The 21,838-nt window shown below is 42.9% G+C and overlaps 1 protein-coding gene across 2 annotated transcripts in view; it reads right to left on the bottom strand.

Moving 5' to 3' along the window:
• The window catches only part of LOC126145661 (vascular endothelial growth factor A-A-like), a 165,708-nt gene that overhangs the window by 56,396 nt on the left and 87,474 nt on the right, over nucleotides 1-21,838 (bottom strand). For both annotated transcript variants that reach the window (XM_049915573.1, XM_049915574.1), the window contains one exon: nucleotides 8,221-8,317. In XM_049915573.1, the coding sequence (XP_049771530.1) occupies nucleotides 8,221-8,317 (97 nt within the window). The remainder of the gene's footprint in view (nucleotides 1-8,220; nucleotides 8,318-21,838) is intronic.

Genomic DNA, 21,838 nt, shown 5'->3' with positions numbered 1-21,838 from the left:
CTCGCACATCGTTGCGGGCCGAGCCTTCGCCTACTGGGGAGTTGAAACTTGGTTCTGCCTGTATGATGATGGACCACGTTCTGTAGTTGGGTTTCGGGCGTGCTGCTCCTGCCCTGGTTGGTGGACGTGGCCCCATAAACCGACCATGATTCACTTTGGCCTGTACAGGTTCTACGGTGGGCGTGAAGTGTTGGTCATGATTCTGGAGAGAACATCCCCCGCCCTCACCCATTGTGCAATCTCTTCTGAGTGTCGTGTGTTATTTGTCAGGAAACTGATTCGCTTCGGTCTACTTGCTATGTTTGGCTGATGTCTTTGTATGGATCAGCATCCTGGCGATAAGAAGGGAGCTAAATGGACTCAGTTGTAAACCATCATGTTTCTGTTTTGGTTGGGAGTCCGTATACTACCTGGCACTCACTTGCTGTGTAAATTTACTTTGTACTCTGTGTATATGTTTTTAGAATTTGTTGAGGAGTCTTCTTCTGTGGTGTATGGTCGCAAAGCCGTGGTGCTCAAGGGTGTAATGGAGAGCTTTTTCGAATGGTATTTTAAGAGCGAGAAGGCACTGTGGCACTGTGAGTGTTTGAGCGAGCACATATCTGGGAACAGTACAAAGCATGTAAGAAGAATTGGTAGTGGGAGAAGAGTAATGTGTGGCCGAAATTATTAAAAGTTGCTCATTGTTAATGAAGAGCCTGTTGCCAATAATGGTCGTATTTTAGTTGAGCTTTAAATATTGTTAGAGCTAGCGTTATCCCAGTTCATTAGTCGTTATCAGGAGCCTATCATTTCATCATTGTTACCGAGGCAGTTATAACTGAAACAGGTAAAGTTATTTCAACGAAGAGAAAATTAATTACATTTGCAGTTAATTTGAATCGAGAACGTCATGAAACTAGAAGCAGTAATATTTAATGTTGTTTGTGCATTGTACTGCTTCTGCTGCATCCAGTCAGTAGCTCATTCTATCCATAATTAACTTAAGATCATTTTATCATATGTAGTTTTTACAGTAAGCTCGCACGTGTGCATTTTTGTCCCGCTACTGCCTTTATACGCAGCGGACGAAGATGTGAAGCACAAAGAGAAAAAAATGAAAAGCACCGTTTAATATGACTCAGACAAGTATGTTCTGAGCACGATCTTAAGGAATAGAAAAGACACCGTTGTTTAATAGCCGTTTTAGAAAACTGCTACGTAAACAAAGATAGCTTCGTAAGAGATTCAAGATAAATCGAAATCTAGCTGACAAAGAAAAGCTGAAAGAATAGAAAATGAGCGTAAGGAGAGCAATGATAGAGCGTTCAATGACTTTGAAAGTAAAATTTTGGTAACTAATCCGACTGAAGCCCTAAGAGGTTTTGATCTTACGTAAAATAAGTAGGAGGTTCGAAATTATCTATTTAGGCACTCATTGTCGGTACTGTCACTGAAACGGAAGATAACAGAGAGAAGGCCGAAATACTGAATCCGATCTCCCGAAACTGTTTCACGGTGGAAGACGGTAATAAGATTCTACCTTCCAGTTATGCTACGTACATGGAAATAGCGGATATTGAGACAACCAATAGCGAAGCAGAAAAGCAACTATAATCGCTTCTTAGTGGAAAGACATCAGGACCAGATGAGATACCTGTAAGATTCTACAAAGATTGTGCGAAGAACCAGCTCCCCTTCTAGCAGCAGTTTATCGTAGTTCACTGGAGGAACGAAGGGTACCTAGCGAGTGGAAAAAAGCTCAAGTCATTCCCGTTTTCAAGAAGGATCGTATGACAGGTGAGCAAAATGTAGGCCTATATTCTTGGCGTCAATCTGTTATACGAGGGGTGTTTGAAAAGTCCGTGCAAAGTCCGAGAGATGGCACCACCGGCGCGTATCGAGGTCATGTTTAGTTAGTAGCATCTTTGGAAAGAACGCACACCAAATTTCATACAAATTGGTCTATTGCTTTGTGTTTGGCATTCGTGTGAATCAAGGAAGTCGAGTGATTGTCAAAAAATGGACGAAAAAGAATTTTGTGTGTTGATTAATCATTACTTTATGAAAGGCAAAACGTCTCAGAAGACTAAAGAGAAGCTTGATAAACATTACAGTGACTCTGCACCTTTGATTAGAACAGTTTATAAGTGGTTTCGAAATTTTCGGAGTGGCCATATCAGCAGAAGTGATGCTGAACGTTCTGGACGCCCTGAGGAGGTTACGACTCCAAGAAATAATTGATAAAATCCATGATATGGTGATGGATGACAGAAGAGTTAAGGTGCGTGAGATTGCTAGTGCTGTGGGCATCTCGAATGAACGGGCACATAATTTTTGCCTAAACATTTGGACATGAGAAAGCTATCCGCAAGTTGGGTTCCACGATTGCTCACGCTTGACCAAAAACGGAATCGTGTGAAGTGTTGCAAGGATGGTTTGCAGCTGTTCAGGAAGAATCCGCAGGACTCGAAGCATCGTTTCGTCACTGTGGATGAAACATGGATACATTACTATACTCCCGAGACCAAAAAACAATCTAAACAATGGTTACCAAGGGAAAATCTGCACCAAAAAAGGCGAAGGCCATTCCTTCGGCCGGAAATGTTATGGCGACTGTCTTTTGGGATTCGCAAGGGATAATCCTCATCGACTATCTGGAAAAGGGTAAAACTATTACAGGTGCATATTATTCATCGTTATTGGGCCGTTTGAAAACCGAGCTGTAAGAAAAGCGCCGGCGATTGGACCGCAAAAAAGTCCTTTTCCATCACGACAATGCACCAGCACAGACCTCAGCAGTTGTGGTCGCAAAGTTAATGGAAATAGGATCCCAACTCGTTTCACATACCCCCTATTCTCCAGACTTGGCTCCTTCGGACTACTATTTTTTCCCCAATTTGAAGAAATGGCCGGTGGGACAAAGATTTTATTCAAACGAGGAGGTGATTGCAGCAACTAATAGCTATTTTGCAGACTTGGACAATTCCTATTATTCGGAAGGGATCAAAAAATTAGAACAGCGTTGGACGAAGTGTATAAGTCTAAAAGGAGACCGTCAAAAAATAAAAAAGGTTTACCCCAAACACGTAGGTAGTTTTTATTTTTGCATGCACTTTTCAAACGCCCGTCGTAGAATTATGGAGCCTGTTTTAGAAATCGAAAATCTGCCCTATAAAAATCAACATTGACTCCTCAAACAGAGAACTTGCGAAACTCAGATCGCTCTGCTCCTCCATGATACCCACAGCGCTGTAGACAGCTGCGCTCAAACTGATGCTGTGTTTCTTGACATCAGGAAGGCAATTGACACAGTCCCGCACTGACGTTTAGTGAAAAAGAAATACAGGGTTACCGATTACCGAAACAGATTTGTGGCTCGATTCAGGACTTCCTTCCACATGAACTCAACACACCAATCTTAACTGAACAAAATTGACAGATGTAAAGGTAATTTCGGGAGTATACCAAGGAAGTGTGATAGGACCGTTACTATTTACAATGTATTCTAATGATCTAATGGAAAGCGTCGGAAACTCTTTAAGAGTTTTCGCACATGATGCGGTTCTCTATAAGAAAGTAGCAATGGCAGAAGACAATACCGATTTGCAGTATGGCCTGGAGAAGGTTGACGAACGATGCTGGTTCTTGAAGTTGTTCCTGAACGCCAAATAATGTAACAACTGCACATACACAGGGAGAGAAGTCCAATGCTGTACAATTACGTTATCGATGATAACATGCTGGAAATAGTATCTACTGTTAAATATCTATGAGTAACAATTCAGAGCGACTTTAAATGGAATGACCACATAAAACAAGTAGTAGCAAAAGCAGATGCTAGACTAAGATTCATGGGAAGAACCTTAAGGCAATGTAACTCATCCACAAAGGAAGTGGATTACAAGGAGTTAGACCGATTCGTGTTGTTCATCAATCTGGGACCCTTTCCAGGTAGAACTCATAGAAGAGATAGAAAAGATACAACGATGCTCAGCAAACTCCAGTGGCAAATGCTATAAGAGAGATGGTGTGTCCTATTGAAATTTCGACACAGTACTTTCCGAGAAGAGTCGTACAACATCTTACTTCGTCCAAATACATCTTACTAAATGACCTCGATGAGAAAATTCTAGAAACTGAGGTTTACCGGCAATCATTCTTCCCACGCGCCACTTGCGAGTTGAACAGGGAAATGGGAAGTTAGTGGTCGCCACACACCTCAGGTACCTTTCTGAGTACTGATGTAGGTACGGATGTAATTATTGCGTAACTAGAATTTCAATTTAGTCAGCAACAATCTTTAATTTTTGCTCACTTTTTGATCTGGCAACATTAAATTATTAATCTGCAATCCAAATTGTTGTTGTTGTTGTGGTCTTCAGTCCAGAGACTGGTTTGATGCAGCTCTCCATGCTACTCTATCCTGTGCAAGCTTCTTCATCTCCCAGTACCTACTGCAACCTACACCCTTCTGAATCTGTTTAGTGTATTCATCTCTTGGTCTCCATCTAAGATTTTTATCCTACACGCTGCCCTCCATTACTAAATTGGTGATCCCTTGATGCCTCAGAGTATATCTTACCAACAGATCCCTTCTTCTAGTCAAGTTGTGCCACAAATTTCTCTTCTCCCCAATTCTATTCAATACCTCCTCATTAGTTACGTGATCTACCCATCTAATCTTCAGCATTCTTTTGTAGCACCACATTTCGAAAGCTTCTATTCTCTTCTTGTCCATACTATTTATCGTCCATGTTTCACTTCCATACATGGCTACACTCCATACAAATACTTTCAGAAACGACTTTCTGACTCTTAAATCTATACTCGATGTTAACAAAATTCTCTTCTTCAGAAACGCTTTCCTTGCCATTGCCAGTCTACATTCTATATCCTCTCTACTTCGGCCATCATCAGTTATTTTGCTCCCCAAATAGCAAAACTCCTTTACTACTTTAAGTGTCTCATTTCCTAATATAATTCCAAATTTCGTACCATTTCAATTACTTATGCAAAATTATAGCTACCTACAGTGCATTATTTATTTCCATAGGAAATTTGTTTCAGATCGTTGTTGAACACGTTAAATATTTGTGTGACAGCAATCAAGTTATAACATTGGTTGCATTCTTTTAGTTAGCATTATTCTACGGAAACGATGCCTTTTCCTGTTAAATAAGAAACATTAGATAGACAAGTCATTAACTAACTTATTACCGAAGAGTGTAGCCAGGTTATGAAGCGTCTAGAGGACGGCCTAGATTTAACGGCTACTGTAACTGACTAATTCATGTGGGACTTTGTTGCTCATAAAATTGGTTGGTAACACCCTCAGTCTACTTCAGAAACATGTACATAATTTCAAATATTCCGTCTTCTACAAGGCCTATTAGGCTTATTAGTGAAATAGTAATTCCCTTTGGCTGCTTCACAGCCGTGTATGCAAAGTTAAATTTTTAATGCTATATTTCACGTCTATGTGATTGATATTTGTTGATGCAAAAGACTCCTTCACATTTAAAATATTCTGCTAGCTATTACCCTACAAAGTAGAGAGACGACAGTTTACTTTGGTCGCTTTTCAGCTGTGCAAGGAAATTTTTTAATGTTTACTAGTAATTTTATCTACGTATCTTGGTAATTATTGATGTTATAGTCTGTCCTGTCTGCTTCACAAATATTATATATTGTTTCCAGTTTCAGACATCTACTAACGCATGTTACAGCAATTGTTACTTTAAATTTTCATCTGTATATATTAGCGGGACAACATTCCTCCTGGCTGTTTCACCGCCCCGTACGTACACTTACTACTAATAATTCTTTCATTTAAGTATTTTTGGTATCATTGATGCTACAGTCAATTCCGTCGGTCGCAGATGTATGTATTATTTCCAGAGTCAGATATCCGCAGTTGTGTATTACACAAACTGTTGTCTGAGAAAATTTTGGATAACATTTGAGTACGAACAGGTATTACTTGCTTCAGAAAATTAAAAAAAAACGGCCTCTGTGGTAAATGATAAATAATTCTCTATCAGACTTACAGTTTCTTTTCGCTCAGCGCCCTACTGCTCCCAGATTCTAGCTCCCTGCAAGTCTAAGTGGTTACGGGAAAATCAACATAATTTTGCAACCACAAATTTCGTTCTCATTTGATAAGCTATCAAGAGTCACGACATGGAGAAGAACGCGCCAGGCAGAAGACGACGCTGCTGGATCATAACTATCTCTGCTTTCTAGATGGTGACTTTTAAACAGGGTGATTCTCACTTCCACCTGGTCATTGAGCAGGTAAGTGCCAGATGACATTAGATAACAATGCCCATAAATCTACCGTTCTCACCACTATGTACCAACCTCAAATGCGAGGTTCAAAATGGTTCAAATGGCTCTGGGCACTATGGGACTTAACGTCTAAGGTCATCAGTCCCCTAGAACTTAGAACTACTTAATCCTAACTAACCTAAGGACATCACACACATCCATGCCCGAGGCAGGATTCGAACCTGCGACCGTAGCGGCCGCGCGGTTCCAGACTGTAGCGCGAGGTCAAAGACGGAACACTGTGCTCGTTTTCAGTTCGGGGTACAACGATCAGCAGATGCAGTTCATTGTTTTGTACGTCAAGAAACATTTTGTGCCATATTTGTAGGCATGGAGCACATGAAGAAGTTGGTGGTACGAATAGTAAGATTTCAGAAGTCGCTTACATTGTTACACCATCAGCTGCAACAGTTTTGTATGGAAATGAACGAAGACCTTATGCTGGTTAAGTGAAGGTGAATGCATGGGACAATTTCTCGATTTAAAACTCGCTATTGTTGCTTTTATGACGGAAAATGGAGTGCAGGAACTAAAATTAGAGCGTCCGGAATGGACTGCAGACCTAGCATTTTAAGTGGGCTTGACTGTCCACTGTCCAAAGTAAGACATTGCAAGGTGAGGAACAGCTTATTTCGGATTTGACGGGGATGCACTAAAAAAATCACATTGTAAAAGAGACAAATTGTGACAAACACAGTCCAGTTCCCAAAGCTCACTGGAGTTAAACAAATTTCGAGGTCTCTAGAATTTATTGTGGCCTAGGCAGGATTATAGGGGCAGTTTCCTAAACGTTTTGAGGACATTGTCACTCTCACATCTGTTTTAGAGCTGTTTTCGAGACCGTTTGTCGTTTCGATCGAAAAGGCCTCCGTGCACGTCCAGATGAAACTGATCGAGTCCCGTTTTAAAGACTAATCTTTCTGCGTTAAAACTGTCTAGAGCGTTTAGGCTATTGTCTTCAGGTAGAGTATCCATGTCTCCATAACGAGGCTGCAGAAGTGTTACGGTATTTTGATCAACACATGTCTGTAAGAACATTGTTTCGGTTACGAAACAAAATAAGTCACGATTATGCGGCAACCTGAGTGCGAAAATCCGTGAAATCGTCTGTGTCTGTCTGTAAGCCAACAATTTGTACCACATATTATGTCTTCAGTGCACCAAAAATAAACAGTTCATACTGAAAATTTATTTCGTTTGTAATATGTGTTGAGGAGAAAGATGAAATACGATACCAAGTCGTATGCAGTGGGACGGCATTTCCATCTAATTACGGCGGGCTCGCAGTTTGCTCCTCATCCCCTTCCTCCTTCTCAGACAGGGTGGGGTGGTGGTGGGGGAAATGTGCGGCCAGACTGAGGGCTATGGAATTCTTGACCGTCCCAGACAAACTATAATGTTAACATGATATTTTACTAGATGCACCAAGTGAATGTTAATAACTTCCATTTACATAAATTGTCTCCAGTTTTATTGAATTTAATGCAATTTAATTACATAAAGTGTAAAAAAACTTATTTATTCTGAACCACTTAAGAGGCAATTACAAACAGTAGGAAACTTTCTGCAGTATTTTACACAAACTGTTATACTAAAGCCTTTCATGACGATATCTCACATTTCACCGGTTTATCGAGTCTCGCTCAAGTAACGTGCAATTGTAGTACACTGAGAACGGTAAGTATAATAAAATGTGAATATTTATATCGCGGCGCAGAATCTTCACACACCTATTCCCTTTTCTATTCACTCGCAAAGTCAGAACCGATCTCATAAACAATAACAAAGTTTCTCCGAATTGTAAAAAGTTGTTAAATTACTGGACAAGACTTCCTGAAGACGAAAAACTAGCGATTTAGAGAAAAAAATTGTAGATACTTCAAGGCAGGAGATGTTGATGCAGCTATTTACCTTTAGAAGATGCGCCTCTCTTCGGACCTAACAGCCTTCTGGGGTGGCGTCTGACTTTGAAGCGTCTGCACTTTTGCTTAAGATCCTCGAAGGAAGCCTTAAATGAGATAATAAAAACAACTTAAGACATATTCGGGAATATACTATATGCGTACGATTGCCTTAGTCGTATCACTATTTATAGAAACATGAAAATTTGTACCATAATTCTAAATAAAATGAGTTGTTTCATTAGCAGAGCATATTTCCTTAAATTATAGACATGCTAAATGTCACTGAGTGTAATGCATCTCTACATGAATATGCGTACTTTTCATCCTTTATAAATAATTGTCACTTATTGTGTTGTGTAACTGTTTGTGTCAAATAGTTTTGTGTAACTTTTTGAGTCAAATTCAGTGAGATGTAGCGTGAGTCACATTACTGTTGCTGGAGAATGAGCAGATAATTTTATGATCAGCGTGCATCTTCAAGTTCAGCATACTCTATTTTGCCTGCTTAACGTGACCTGCTATCTAAGTGGCATCCTGGCACTCACCAATGACGCTAAAGATCAACAGAGTTCTGTCGCCTGATCTGGGGAAGGTACCCATCCCATTCGTATTAACTACTGTTGGCGAAGAGCACAGCAGAGGCTCAGTATTAACAATCATGACGTGTCATTTCTACAGTTATAAAGATAATGTGACGATGTCTTTGACCGAAGACCCTTAGGGAAATGACAGTAAGGGACAGGAAAGGACACTAAGTGCACTCAGTGTGTATGGCTTGAGGTGAGCTGCATGTGAGACTGTTTGGGCGAGACTCAGTACCAGGGGTGGGTGGGCATAAAATGATAACTGGATCCTTCTATCGCTCACCAGACTCATCTCGTGATGTAACCGAAAACGTCAGACAAAATCTCAGTTCATTTGTGCATAAGGTCCTCAATCATACTGCAGTCATCGGAGACTTTAATAATCCAACAATTAATTGGGAAAATGACAGTTTTGTTAGTGGTGGGCATGATAAGACATCCTGTGAAACTTTACTAAATGCCTTCTCTGAAAACTACTTAGAACAGATAGTTAGGAACCCCACTCATGATGGAAACACGAGGGTTGACTGAAAAGTAAAGCTTCCACCTTCGTGAATGTTCAACAGTTGGCATCATTGGCATGTGGCAAGTACTGGCTTGTTCTGTAGCTTCTTCTCTAAAGCTCCAGTTGGCGGGAAGCCTTAGCACTGATCGATTCTGTTGTTACAGTGTAAAGTATAGAACCCTGCGCAAACGGTCGGTCAACGCGATTTAAGGATTGTGCAGTCATTGAATTCTTGACAGCAGAAGGTGTCAACCCAAAGGAGATTCATCAGAGAATGAAAGCAGTTTATGCTGATTGTGTTGATGTGATAATTGTACGTCGTTGGTCGATAAGTTTGCAGATGTTGAGGTGGCATCTGACATGTGACCTGCGTGACATACAAAGAGTTGGACGTCCTGTGACAGCAACCACCGAGTTTCACAAGCAAAATGTTGACAGATTGATTCAGGTCGATCGTCGTATCACTCAGAGAGAAACTGCAAGCACAATTGGCATTTCACAAGAACGTGTGGGTCACATTATTGCTTTGCTTGGCCGTCGGAAGATCTGTGCATGATGGGTACCCCGGATGCTGACTCCTGAAATGAAAGCTCACAGACTTGAAATTTGCCAGGAACTCCTCTCGCGTTACGAGAATTAAAGTGACGCCTTTCTCCATTCAGTTGTGACAGGAGACGGAACGTGGGTACACCGTTACGACCCGGAACCGAGCGAAGTGGCGCAGTGGTTAGCACACTGGACTCGCATTCGGGAGGACGACGGTTCAATCCCGTCTCCGGCCATTCTGATTTAGGTTTTCCGTGATTTCCCTAAATCGTTTCAGGCAAATGCCGGGATGGTTCCTTTGAAAGGGCACGGCCGATTTCCTTCCCAATCCTTCCCTAACCCGAGCTCGCGCTCCGTCTCTAATGACCTCGTTGTCGACGGGACGTTAAACACTAACCACCACCACGACCCGGAGACGAAACGTCAGTCAATGGAATATCGACACAAAGACTCGCCTCAGAAAAAGAAATTCAAGACGCAGCCCTCAGCTGGAAAATCATGGCTTCGGTGTTCTGGACGCAGATGGTGCTACCCATGTTTATTTCGTTTATCGTTACATCACAACGCTGCGAACTGTGAAACGACGGTTAACAAGGGCCCGAAAGGATTAGGGAAATGTTTTCCTTCAGTATGACAGTGATAAACAACACACTTCACGTGCCACCACAGCAGAACTTCAGAGACTGAATCTCACCACCGTATGGCAAACTCCATATAGTCCAGATTTAGCACCGTCTGACTTCCATCTGTTGCCGATAACGAAAGACGATCTGCGGGGACATCATTGTGCTTCTGCTGAAGACTTTGAGAGAACTGCGAGACTGTGGTTGCGGAAACAGAGCGTCGACTCCTTCCGTGACGGCTTCAGAAAACTTGTACATCGTTGGTAGAAAATGTATCGAATTGCCTGGTGATTATGTGGAAAAGTTAATATTCGTAATTAAAGATCACATTCTAAGGATTATTTCTGCGTTTGATTTATTAAAATATTCCCATACAAACCCAATTAACGAAGGTGGAGGCATTACTTTTCGTTCAACCCTCATATATTGGATGTAATGGCAACAAACAGATCTGACTTCTTTGAAGATGTCCACATCGAAACTGATATCAGTGACCATGACGCGGTTGTGGCAACAATGATTACCAAAGTACAAATAACAATTAAAACAAGCAGAAAGATATATATATGTTCAGTAAACTAGATACAAAATCAGCAGTGCCAATCTCAATGAGGAACTTGAAACTTTCAGCACAGGTTAGGAGCATGTAGAAGAACTCTGGCTCAAGTATAAAAGACTAGTTGACCACGCACTGGATAGAATATGTATCCAGTAGAACAGTTCATAATGGGAGGGAACCTAGGCTGTAGACAGAGAGACGCTGTAGAAACGCATTTGGCTGTCAAGATACCAATGAGTGATGCCTTCAGTGACTACTGTGCCAGAATATTGTCAAGTGACCAAGTAAAGACTGTTAGCGGCACCAAATTTAATGTCTAATCCCCACCGAAAGAGACGGGAACTGAGGGGCTGGTAAGACGAATGAAATAAGTGTTATTGTCAGTGGTGTTGAGAAACAGCTGAAATCGTTAGTTGAAAAGAGCTCCATGCTCTGGCGTTATCCCTAACAAATTCTATACTGAATTTTTGGCTGAGTTTGCCTCTCTTCTCATTATGTTGTAGATCCCTCGAACAAAAAACCGTGAACAGTTCTTGGAGAAAGGCACGAGTCACATCCGTCTACAAGAAGGGTAGTAGAAGTAATCCACAAAACTACCGTCCAGCACCTTGAAATCGAGTTGTTGTAGAATCTTAGAACATATTCCGAACTTAAACATAATGAGGTATCCTCAATGCCAACCAGTATGGTTTTCGAAAACATCGATGATGTGAAACCAAACTCGCACTTTTCTCACACGACATACTGAAAGCTTTGGATCAAGGCAACCAGGTAGATGCAGAGTTTCTTTATTTCCGAAAGGCATTTGACTCAGCACCGCACCTACGCTTATTGTCAAAAGTACCATCATATGGGGTATTAAGTGAAATTTGAGACTGGACTGAGGACTTTTTGGTTGGGAGGACACGGCATGTTATCTTGGATGGAGAGTCATCGTCACATGTAGAAATAACTTCGGGTGTGGCTCAAGGAAGTTTGTTGGGACCCTTGCTGTTCATGTTGTATATTAATGAATGTGATATTAATAGTAAAATCAGGCTTTTTGGAGATGATGCAGTTATCTGTAATGAAGTACTATCTGAGAGAGTGGATAAGCAGCTGCCAGCAGCAAGTCGTATACTCCTAGCTTACTTATTTGTTACATACTTTAATTCTTAATTCCTTTGCCTGTTTTTGGGTACTTGCATTGTTTAATTCATAAATTTCGAGCGTATTATAGTATTTGAGAGTTGTAGCATCGCGCTTTAGTGTTTACTTCGTAGATTCTTACTTAAATTGCTTGTGAGTTTAGTATAGGAGGTGTAATTTCGAGTTTTAGTGACTGTAATCGTAAATTCAGGCAGATTGTAGCGCAGTCGTTAGGCATTTGTACAGGTTAGTTCATACATTCTTTGCGTGTTTCCCTTGCGTTATCTAGGCACAGACTCGTGTTTCAGTAACTGTTGTTCAACATCGACTAGAATGGACAGGGACTGTGATTGCTGTGTTCGGATGAAGGCTGCGTTGGCATCCCTTCGCTCACAGCTGCAAGCGGCGCTGACTTCGGTCGCGTAGCTTGAGGCTGTTGCCAATGGGCACCACTGTGGGGAGCCGGACTTGAGTATCACGGGGATATCAACCTCGTCCCGTCTGTCCCCAGATCGGTCTGCCGCTGTGGTTGCCCCAGTTGCTGCCCGCAGTGGGGCTGAGCCCTCGCCTGTGGTTGATTGGGATGTCGTTCCAAGGCGTGGCAGGCAGCGAAAGACGCCCCCAGAGGCTGATCAGAAAGCCTCCCCGGTGCGTCTGACAAACAGGTTTCAGGCACTGTCTCGGGCTGAGCCAGATGCAGCTGCCTGCCCTGTTTCAGAGTATGATTTTCAGCCTTCAAGGTCCGGGCAGTCGCAGAGGGTGGGCTTATTGGTAGTTGGGAGCTCCAATGTTATGCGCGTAATTAGGCCCCCTAGGGATATGGCGGCTAAGGAGGGGAATAAATCCAGTGTGCACTCCGTGTGCGTTCCGGGTGGAGTCATTCCTGATGTGGAAAGGGTCCTTCCGGATGCCATGAAGAGCACAGGGTGCAGCCAGCTGCAGGTGGTGGCACATGTCGGCACTAATGACGTGCGTCGCTTTGGATCTGAGGAGATCCTCTCTGGATTCCAGCGGCTATCTGATTTGGTGAAGGCTGCCGGTCTTGCTTACGAGATGAAGGCAGAGCTCACCCTCTGCAGCATCGTTGACAGAACCGACTGCGGACCTTTGGTGCAGAGCCGGGTGGAGGGTCTGAATCAGAGGCTCAGACGGTTTTGCGACCGTGTTGGCTGCAGATTCCTTGACTTGCGCCATAGGGTGGTGGGGTTTCGGGTTCCGCTGAATAGGTCAGGAGTTCACTACACTCAGCTGGCGGCTACACGGGTGGCGGAGGCTGTATAGCGTGGACTGGGCGGTTTTTTAGGTTAGAAGGCCTCAGGAAGGTACGGGGTGGGCTACAATCTCAAAGGGTGCATGGCAAATACAGGACATGCTTGGATCAAGGAACAGTCGGAATTGTAGTAGTAAATTGTTTTAGTTGTGCTGGGAAAGTCCCTGAGCTTCAAGTGCTAATAGAAAGCATAGAAGCAGAAATCGTTATAGGTACAGAAAGCTGGATAAAGCCTGAAATAAGTTCTGCAGAAATTTTTACGAAGTCTCAGACGGTGTTCAAGAAACATAGATTAGGCAGAATTGGTGGTGGAGTGTTTGTGTCTGTCAGTAGTGGGTTATCTTGTAGTGAAGTCGAAGTAGATACTCCGTGCGAATTGGTATGGGTGGAGGTTATACTTAACAGCCGAACTAAGATAATAATTGGCTCCTTCTACCGACCCCCAGACTCCGATGATATAGTTGCTGAACAGTTCAGAGAAAATTTGAGTCTCATAACAAATAAATACCCCACTAATGGGGACTTCAACCTTCCCTCGTTATGTTGCCAAAAATACTTGTTCAAAACCGGTGGTAGGCAGAAAACATCTTCCGAGATTGTCCTAAATGCTTTCTCCGAAAATTATTTCGAGCAGTTAGTCCACGAGCCCACGCTAATTGTAAATGGTTGCGAAAACACACTTGACCTCTTAGCCACAAACAATCCAGAGCTAATAGAGAGCATCATGACTGATACAGGGATTAGTGATGACAAGGTCGTTGTAGCTAGGCTCAATACCATTTCTTCCAAATCCACCAGAAACAAACGCAAAATAATTTCATTTAAAAAAGCGGATAAAGTGTCACTAGAAGCCTTCCTAAGAGAGAATCTCCATTCCTTCCGAACTGACTATGCAAATGTAGACGAGATGTGGCTGAAATTCAAAGATATATTAGCAACAGCAATTCAGAGATTCATGCCTCATAAATTGGTAATAGATGGAACTGATCCCCCATGGTACACAAAACAGGTCCGAACGCTGTTGCAGAGGCAACAGAAAAAGCATGCGAAGTTCAGAAGAACGCGAAATCACGAAGATTGGCTAACATTTACAGACACGCGAAATTTGTCACGGACTTCAATGTGAGATGCCTTTAATAGGTTCCACAACGAAACATTGTCTCGAAATTTGGTAGAAAATCCGAAGAAATTCTGGTCGTATGTAAAGTACACAAGCAGCAAGACGCAGTCAATACCTTCGCTGCGCACTGCCGATGGTACTGTTACCGACGACTGTGCCGCTAAAGCGGAGTTATTGAACGCAGTTTTCCGAAATTCCTTCACCAGGAAAGACGAATGGAATATTCCAGAATTTGAAACACGAACAGCTGCTAGCATGAGTTTCTTAGAAGTAGATACCTTAGGGGTTGCGAAGCAACTCAAATCGCTTGATACGGGCAAGTCTTCAGGTCCAGATTGTAAACCGATTAGGTTCCTTTCAGATTACGTTGATACAATAGCTCCCTAGTTAGCAATCATATACAACCGCTCGCTCACCGATAGATCTGTACCTACAAATTGGAAAATTGCCCACGTTGCACCAGTGTTTAAGAAGGCTAGTAGGAGTAATCCATCGAACTACAGACCTATATCATTGACGTCGGTTTGCAGTAGGGTTTTGGAGCATATACTGTATTCAAACATTATGAATCACCTCGAAGGGAACGATCTATTGATACGTAATCAGCATGGTTTCAGAAAACATCGTTCTTGTGCAACGCAGCTAGCTCTTTATTCGCACGAAGTAATGGCCGCTATCGACAAGGGATCTCAAGTTGATTCCGTATTTCTAGATTTCCGGAAAGCTTTTGACACCGTTCCTCACAAGCGACTTGTAGTCAAGCTGCGGGCCTATGGGGTATCGTCTTAGTTGTGCGACTGGATTCGTGATTTCCTGTCAGGAAGGTCGCAGTTCGTAGTAATAGACGGCAAATCATCGAGTAAACCTGAAGTGATATCAGGTGTTCCCCAGGGAAGCGTCCTGAGACCTCTGCTGTTCCTGATCTATATAAATGACCTGGGTGACAATCTGAGCAGTTCGCTTAGGTTGTTCGTAGATGATGCTGTAATTTATCGTCTAGTAAGGTCATCCGAAGACCAGTATCAGTTGAAAAGTGATTTAGAAAAGATTGCTGTATGGTGTGGCAGTTGACACTAAATAACGAAAAATGTGAGGTGATCCACATGAGTTCCAAAAGAAATCTGTTGGAATTCGATTACTCGATAAATAGTACAATTCTCAAGGCTGTCAATTCAACTAAGTACCTGGGTGTTAAAATTACTAACAACTTCAGTTGGAAAGACCACATAGATAACATTGTGGGGAAGGCGAGCCAAAGGTTGCGTTTCATTGGCAGGGCAGTTAGAAGATGCAACAAGTCCACTAAAGAGACAGCTTTCACTACACTCGTTCGTCCTCTGTTAGAATATTGCTGCGCGGTGTGGGATCCTTAGCAGGTGGGATTGACGGAGGACATCGAAAGGGTGCAAAAAAGGGCAGCTTGATTTGTATTATCACGTAATAGGGGAGAGAGTGTGGCAGATATGATACGCGAATTGGGATGGAAGTCATTAAAGCAAAGACGTTTTTCGTCGCGGCGAGATCTATTTACGAAATTTCAGTCACCAAATTTCTCTTCCGAATGCGGAAATATTTTGTTGAGCCCAACCTACATAGGTAGGAATGATCATCAAAATAAAATAAGAGAAATCAGAGTTCGAACAGAAAGGTTTAGGTGTTCGTTTTTCCCGCGCGTTGTTAGGGAGTGGAATGGTAGAGAGATAGTATGATTGTGGTTCGATGAACCCTCTGCCAAGCACTTAAATGTGAATTGCAGAGTAGACACGTAGATATAGATGTAGAGAAGTTGCATAAATATTCAGTCAGATTTGATAAGATTTCAACATGGTGCAAAGACTGGTAATTTGCTCTAAATGTTCAGAAATGTAAAATTGTGCATTTCAAAAACGTAAAAACGTGATATCCTATGACTATAATATCAATGAATCACTGTTGGAATCCGCCAACTCATACAAATACCTTGGTGTAACGCTTTGTAGAGATATGAAATGGAACCATCACATAGGTTCAGTAGTGGGTAAAGCAGGTGGTAGACTTCGGTTTATTGATAGAATACTAGGCAAGTGCAATCAGCCTACTAAAGAGATTGCTTACAAATCACCCTAGAATATTGCTCAAGTGTGTGGGACCCGTACACGATAGGACTAACAGGGGATATTAAACACATACATGGTCATAGGTTTGTTTAATCCATGGGAGAGAATCACAAAGATACCTTACTACAGGAACTGAAATGACAGACTCTTGAAGAGAGACGTAAATTATCCCAAGAAAGTCTATTAACAAAGTTTCAAGAATCTGCTTTAAATTATTACTCTAGGGATATACTGCAACCCCTTTTGTATCGGTCACATAGGGATCGTGAGGATAAGATCTGAATCATTACAGGACGCACAGAGACAAGCAAACAACCATTCTTTCCACGCTCCGCTAGTGAATGGAACGGGAAGAAAGCCTAATAACTGGTACAATGGAACGTACCCTCTGCTATGCACCAGACGGTGGTTTGCAGAGTATAGATGTAGATGTAGAAGACGAACGAGTGTAATTAAAAATAGAGTGGAGGACATCTGAAGATATAACTGGATGAATCCAGTAATAGCTATGCAATAATGTATAATGTATATAAATGATACAATGAAATACTCTGGACAAAAAAAAAGCAGTGTACGGCAAGAAATCTATTACCATCAATACAAAACTACGGTAGCACTACAAAACTGTCATCAGATCAGAATGCCTTTATGCTTCGGAATGGATTTTGTTAAATACAGCCAAACAGTTAGGTGAAATAGAAAAGAAGGAAAGCAATAATAATGAGGAGCTTTTCTTCATATCGGGTACTACAGAAATTGATTTATAAAAAAGAAGGTGACGTTTTCCACTTCTACCATATTAATTCTATTTATTGAACAAATAAAATTAATTTAGCAAAAGCGGAAAATACCACCTTCCTTTTAAACAGAAAAGTCATGGGACGTCAACATATGACAGTGGAAAATGAAAATTAAGAAGTAATAAAAGAGTCTATGAAAAAAATAGAACGAATACTAGACACAGTGAGGAAGACAAGATTTGTATTCTACGAGCACCTAAAAAGACTGGAAAAATATAACAAATAGCAATTTTTTTATTTTGTAAAGAAACTAAAAAACATCAATGAATGACATGTGGAGTAATTGGGTCTACTGTCGGATGTTTGTGTCGCTCTGGCACAATATTTTGACCACGTAACTCGTTGCCTTCTTCAGGGGTTTTTTTTTTTTTTTTTTTTTTTTTTTTTTTTTTTTTTTTTTTTTTTTTTTTTTTGCACTTTTCATTCTCTGCCCTGAGGGGACAGAGCGGGCTGTTTTAGGGCTTGCTATTTGCCCTTTTCAGCCGTGGGTTTGTACATTTTATTTTTTAAACAATTTTTACATTTGTCTTGCTACATAGTGCAAGTTTTCTTTTGGTCGTTAACAATTACAAGATAATTAGATATTTTAACTTTTACAATGGTATTTTAACAATTACAATGATATTTTAGCAGTTTTAGTGGTAGCTTAACAATTACAATGAGATTTTTTCAACTACAATTATATTTTAGCAATTTCAGTGATATTTTAACAATTTTATTAATATTACATTTCAGTTTCGTTTTGCTTTATTTAATTTTTCATGCATTTGTTCTTTGTCGCTATTAGATTATAATTACAGATTTCTTATAATATGGGTAACTACTTATTTTGCTATACATATGCATTTGTTTTATATTTCTTATTTAGTGTACAGAGCGAGGGAGGGGGAGTAGAGGGAGTTGGGTTAGGTGTATTTTGGTGGTTCTTCTTGGGCCATGTTCTTGTGTGTTTAGTGGTGTTTGTGTTTTATGCTTGAGTCCTCTCGTCTAGGTGTGCGGGGATGGTGGTGTTTGCTGTTAGTGGTGATAGTATTGGGGTGAGATCGGGGTACGTCTTAGCTGTGTTGTGGGCGATTGTGTGGGTGGGTGCTATGTATTTGAATCTGGGTTTCCTTTTTGTTCTGTGGTTGACTGTGATTAGGTCCTCCATGTCCGGTCTTTTGTTTAGGATATGATTTCCGTATCTGGCTCTCATCTTGGCTAACCTGGTTTGTAGTGGTTCCATTCTGGTTGTCTCATATACTTCATTACTTGGCATCAGATACGGCAGCCTTGCGATACTTCGTATTAGTCTGCGTTCTGTGCTGTACAGTCTTTTCGCGATCGGCGCATGTATGCCTCCCAGGGGGCTGCAGCATACTCTAATACTGGACGAATGAAGGTTTTGTAGGTATGTAGTGCCGTTTGAATGTTGCAGCCATGGAAGCGTCCTTGCACTTGTCATATTAGGTTTTGTCTGAGTCGGGTTTTGTTGAGGAGGTACGTCAGGTGGGTTTTCCAGTTGAGATGTTTGTCCAGGTATGCTCCGAGGTATCTAGCTGTGTCGTTTAGTGAAAGGGGGCTGTTCCAGAGGGTTAGTCGGATGTCATGTTCGTTCTGTTGTTTCTTTTTTGTTAAGTGTCTGTGTCTGAAGAGGACTGTCTGTGTCTTGGTTGGGTTAGGTCGTATCCTCCATTTTGCCATCCAGGTTTCTAGGCGGTGGAGGTATGTGGTCGTTTTTCGTTGCAGTGTCGTTGTGCGTAGTTCCGTGCACCAGTAGGCCGTATCGTCTGCATATAGTCCCATTTCTTCGTGGGGAGTCGTTACGGTAGGTATGTCGGCAGTGTAAAGTGTGTACAGTAGTGGGGACAAGATGCCACCTTGGGGGACGCCAGCTTGTGGGGTAAAGGCTTCTGACACCTGATTGGCGACGTGAACCCTGCAGGTCCGGTTGGTGATGTATGATTGGACAATCCTGACTACTTTGGATGGGATGCCGATGCTGATTAGCCGTGTTGGAAGATCTTGTCCAGTATTTATGCCCGAGGGCGCTGGGTGTTCTCTTTGCCGTACGCGCCCGCCTGGCGCTGCTTGTAAGGTGTTGTCTCTTCCCCGGTGTTCCCTTGGACGTCCGCGCCCAACTTGGGCGCCATCTGTGGCAGCTCTCTGAGGCCTGTCCTGTATCGGGCGTTCCGTTCGCGGTCCGCGCCCACCGGGTGCTGTTCCTGAGGTTTTTACCCCTCCCTGGTGCTCCCACGGACGTCCGCGCCCGGCTCGTCCACCATCTGTGGTCGTGGCAGTTGTCTGGGGTCGGACCTGCATGTGGCGTTCCGTTCGTGGTCCGCGCCCGCTTGGCGCTGCTCCCGAGGTGTTGGCACTTCCCTGGTGCTCCGATGGACGTCCGCGCCCGCCTAGTCCACCATCTGCCGTTGTGGCAGCTGTCTGACGCCCGTCTCGCGTCGGGGGCTCTGTTCGCGGTCCGCGCCCGCCTGGCGCTGCTTGTAAGGTGTTGTTTCTTCCCCGGTGCTCCCTCGGACGTCCGCGCCCGACTTGGTCTCCATCTGTGGCAGCTCTCTGAGGCTTGTCTTTTGTTGGGCGCTCCATTCGCGGTCCGCGCCCGCCTGACGCTGATCCTGCGGTGTTGGCACTTCCTTGGTGCTCCGACGGTCGTCCGTGCTTTGCTCGTCCATCATCTGCGGTCGTGGCGGCTGTCAGAGGCTCGTCCTGCGTCGGGAGTTGCATTCGCGGTCCGCACCCGCCTGGCGCTACTCCTGCAGTGCTACTACTTCTTGAGGAGTTTGTTGGTTCATTTCGTTGAGCCCTGATAAGCTCCAGAGCCGGACTCCACGCCGAGCTGAGCTGGTAACCGCTGTCTCGGTTTATTAGGTTGTCTGTGACCTTGATCTCGATGGCCTCCTTTATGACACTGTCCCAAAATCTTGGCGTCTGTGTCACAATTTTGGTTTTGTTATAGTCCATTGAGTGGCCGAGCTCCAGACAGTGCTCCGCTATGGCAGATTTTGTTGCCTGTCCGAGTCTGGTGTGCCTCTGGTGTTCTTTGCACCTGACGTCGACCGTCCTGGTTGTCTGGCCAATGTATGACTTTCCCCACTGGCACGGGATGTTGTAAATGCCTGATTTACATAGCCCCAGGTCGTCCTTCACACTCCCTAGCATGGTCCCAATTTTGGAGGGTGGACAGAAGATACTTTTTATATCATATTTTGAAAGAATTCTCCTGATCTTTGCAGAAATAGGTCCAGCATATGGCAGGTATGCCACCTTCTTCGCCTCCTCTGGCTCCTCTTGTGTACCCTGTGGTTGACTGGTAGTACAAAGTGCCCTTTGGATGTCCGTGGAGGAGTATCCATTTCTGCTGAACACCAGCTGTAGATGTTCTATCTCTGTGGCTAGACTTTCCGTATCTGACAGAGCTTGAGCCCTGTGAACTAATGTTTTCAAGACTCCATTCTTCTGTGCCGGGTGATGGCAGCTACTGGCTTGAAGGTATAAGTGTGGGTGGGCTTACGATACACACTGTACCCCAAAGTGCCATCTGCCTTCCTCTTGACCAGGACATCCAGGAATAGGAGTTGTTTATCCTTCTCTAGCTCCATAGTAAATTTTATACTTGGCAGGCGTGAAATTAGATGTTCCCAAAAGTCATATAGCTTCTCCCTACCATGGGGCCAAATGACAAAAGTGTCATCAACATATCTAAGAAAGCACTTGGGTTGGTAAGTGGCTGATGCAAGTGCCTCCTCTTCGTACCTTTCCATGAAAAGGTTGGCTACCACTGTTGATAAAGGGCTGCCCATTGCCACTCCTTCCGTTTGCTCATAAAATTGACCCCCATAAAGAAAATATGTTGAGGTCAGTACATGCTTGAACAGGTCGAGCAGCGCACCATCGAACTTCTCTCCAATGACATTGAGTGAATCGGTGAGTGACACTCTGTGAAGAGCGACACCACATCGAAAATGACCATGATGTCAGAGTCCACGATGTGTAGCTGCCATAGCCATTGTAGGAAGTTAGGAGTTACATCGATGACGTGGATCAAAGAAATTACAATATACCTACGCGAAATGAAAATAACAGAGGAAGAAAAAGCTCAGAACAAAAGTAAAAAAGTTCAAGGGCTTCCAGGAGAAAGCAAAAGGACAGGTGCAATACGGACAGATGAAAAGAGAACATACAGAAAGAATGAAGAAGTACTGAAAAAAAGGAAGAAAAAAGGAGACAAATTATTCATATGATTCCTAGTAGGCCACACCAATAAAAAAAGTACTGCTAGTGCGATCATAATAACCGCATTTTATGTAAGTGATTCCAACCAAATGGTCGAAGATATTTCCATCAACAGCAGTACATGGCCGGTAAGGGTTGAAAAAGTGGTGGAGTACAGTTGCAAA

The sequence above is a fragment of the Schistocerca cancellata genome, chromosome 2, assembly GCF_023864275.1.
Source record: "Schistocerca cancellata isolate TAMUIC-IGC-003103 chromosome 2, iqSchCanc2.1, whole genome shotgun sequence".
Lineage (NCBI taxonomy): Eukaryota > Metazoa > Arthropoda > Insecta > Orthoptera > Acrididae > Schistocerca > Schistocerca cancellata.
Note: the sequence above shows the minus strand (reverse complement) of the source record. Positions and strands in the feature narration are given on the sequence as shown.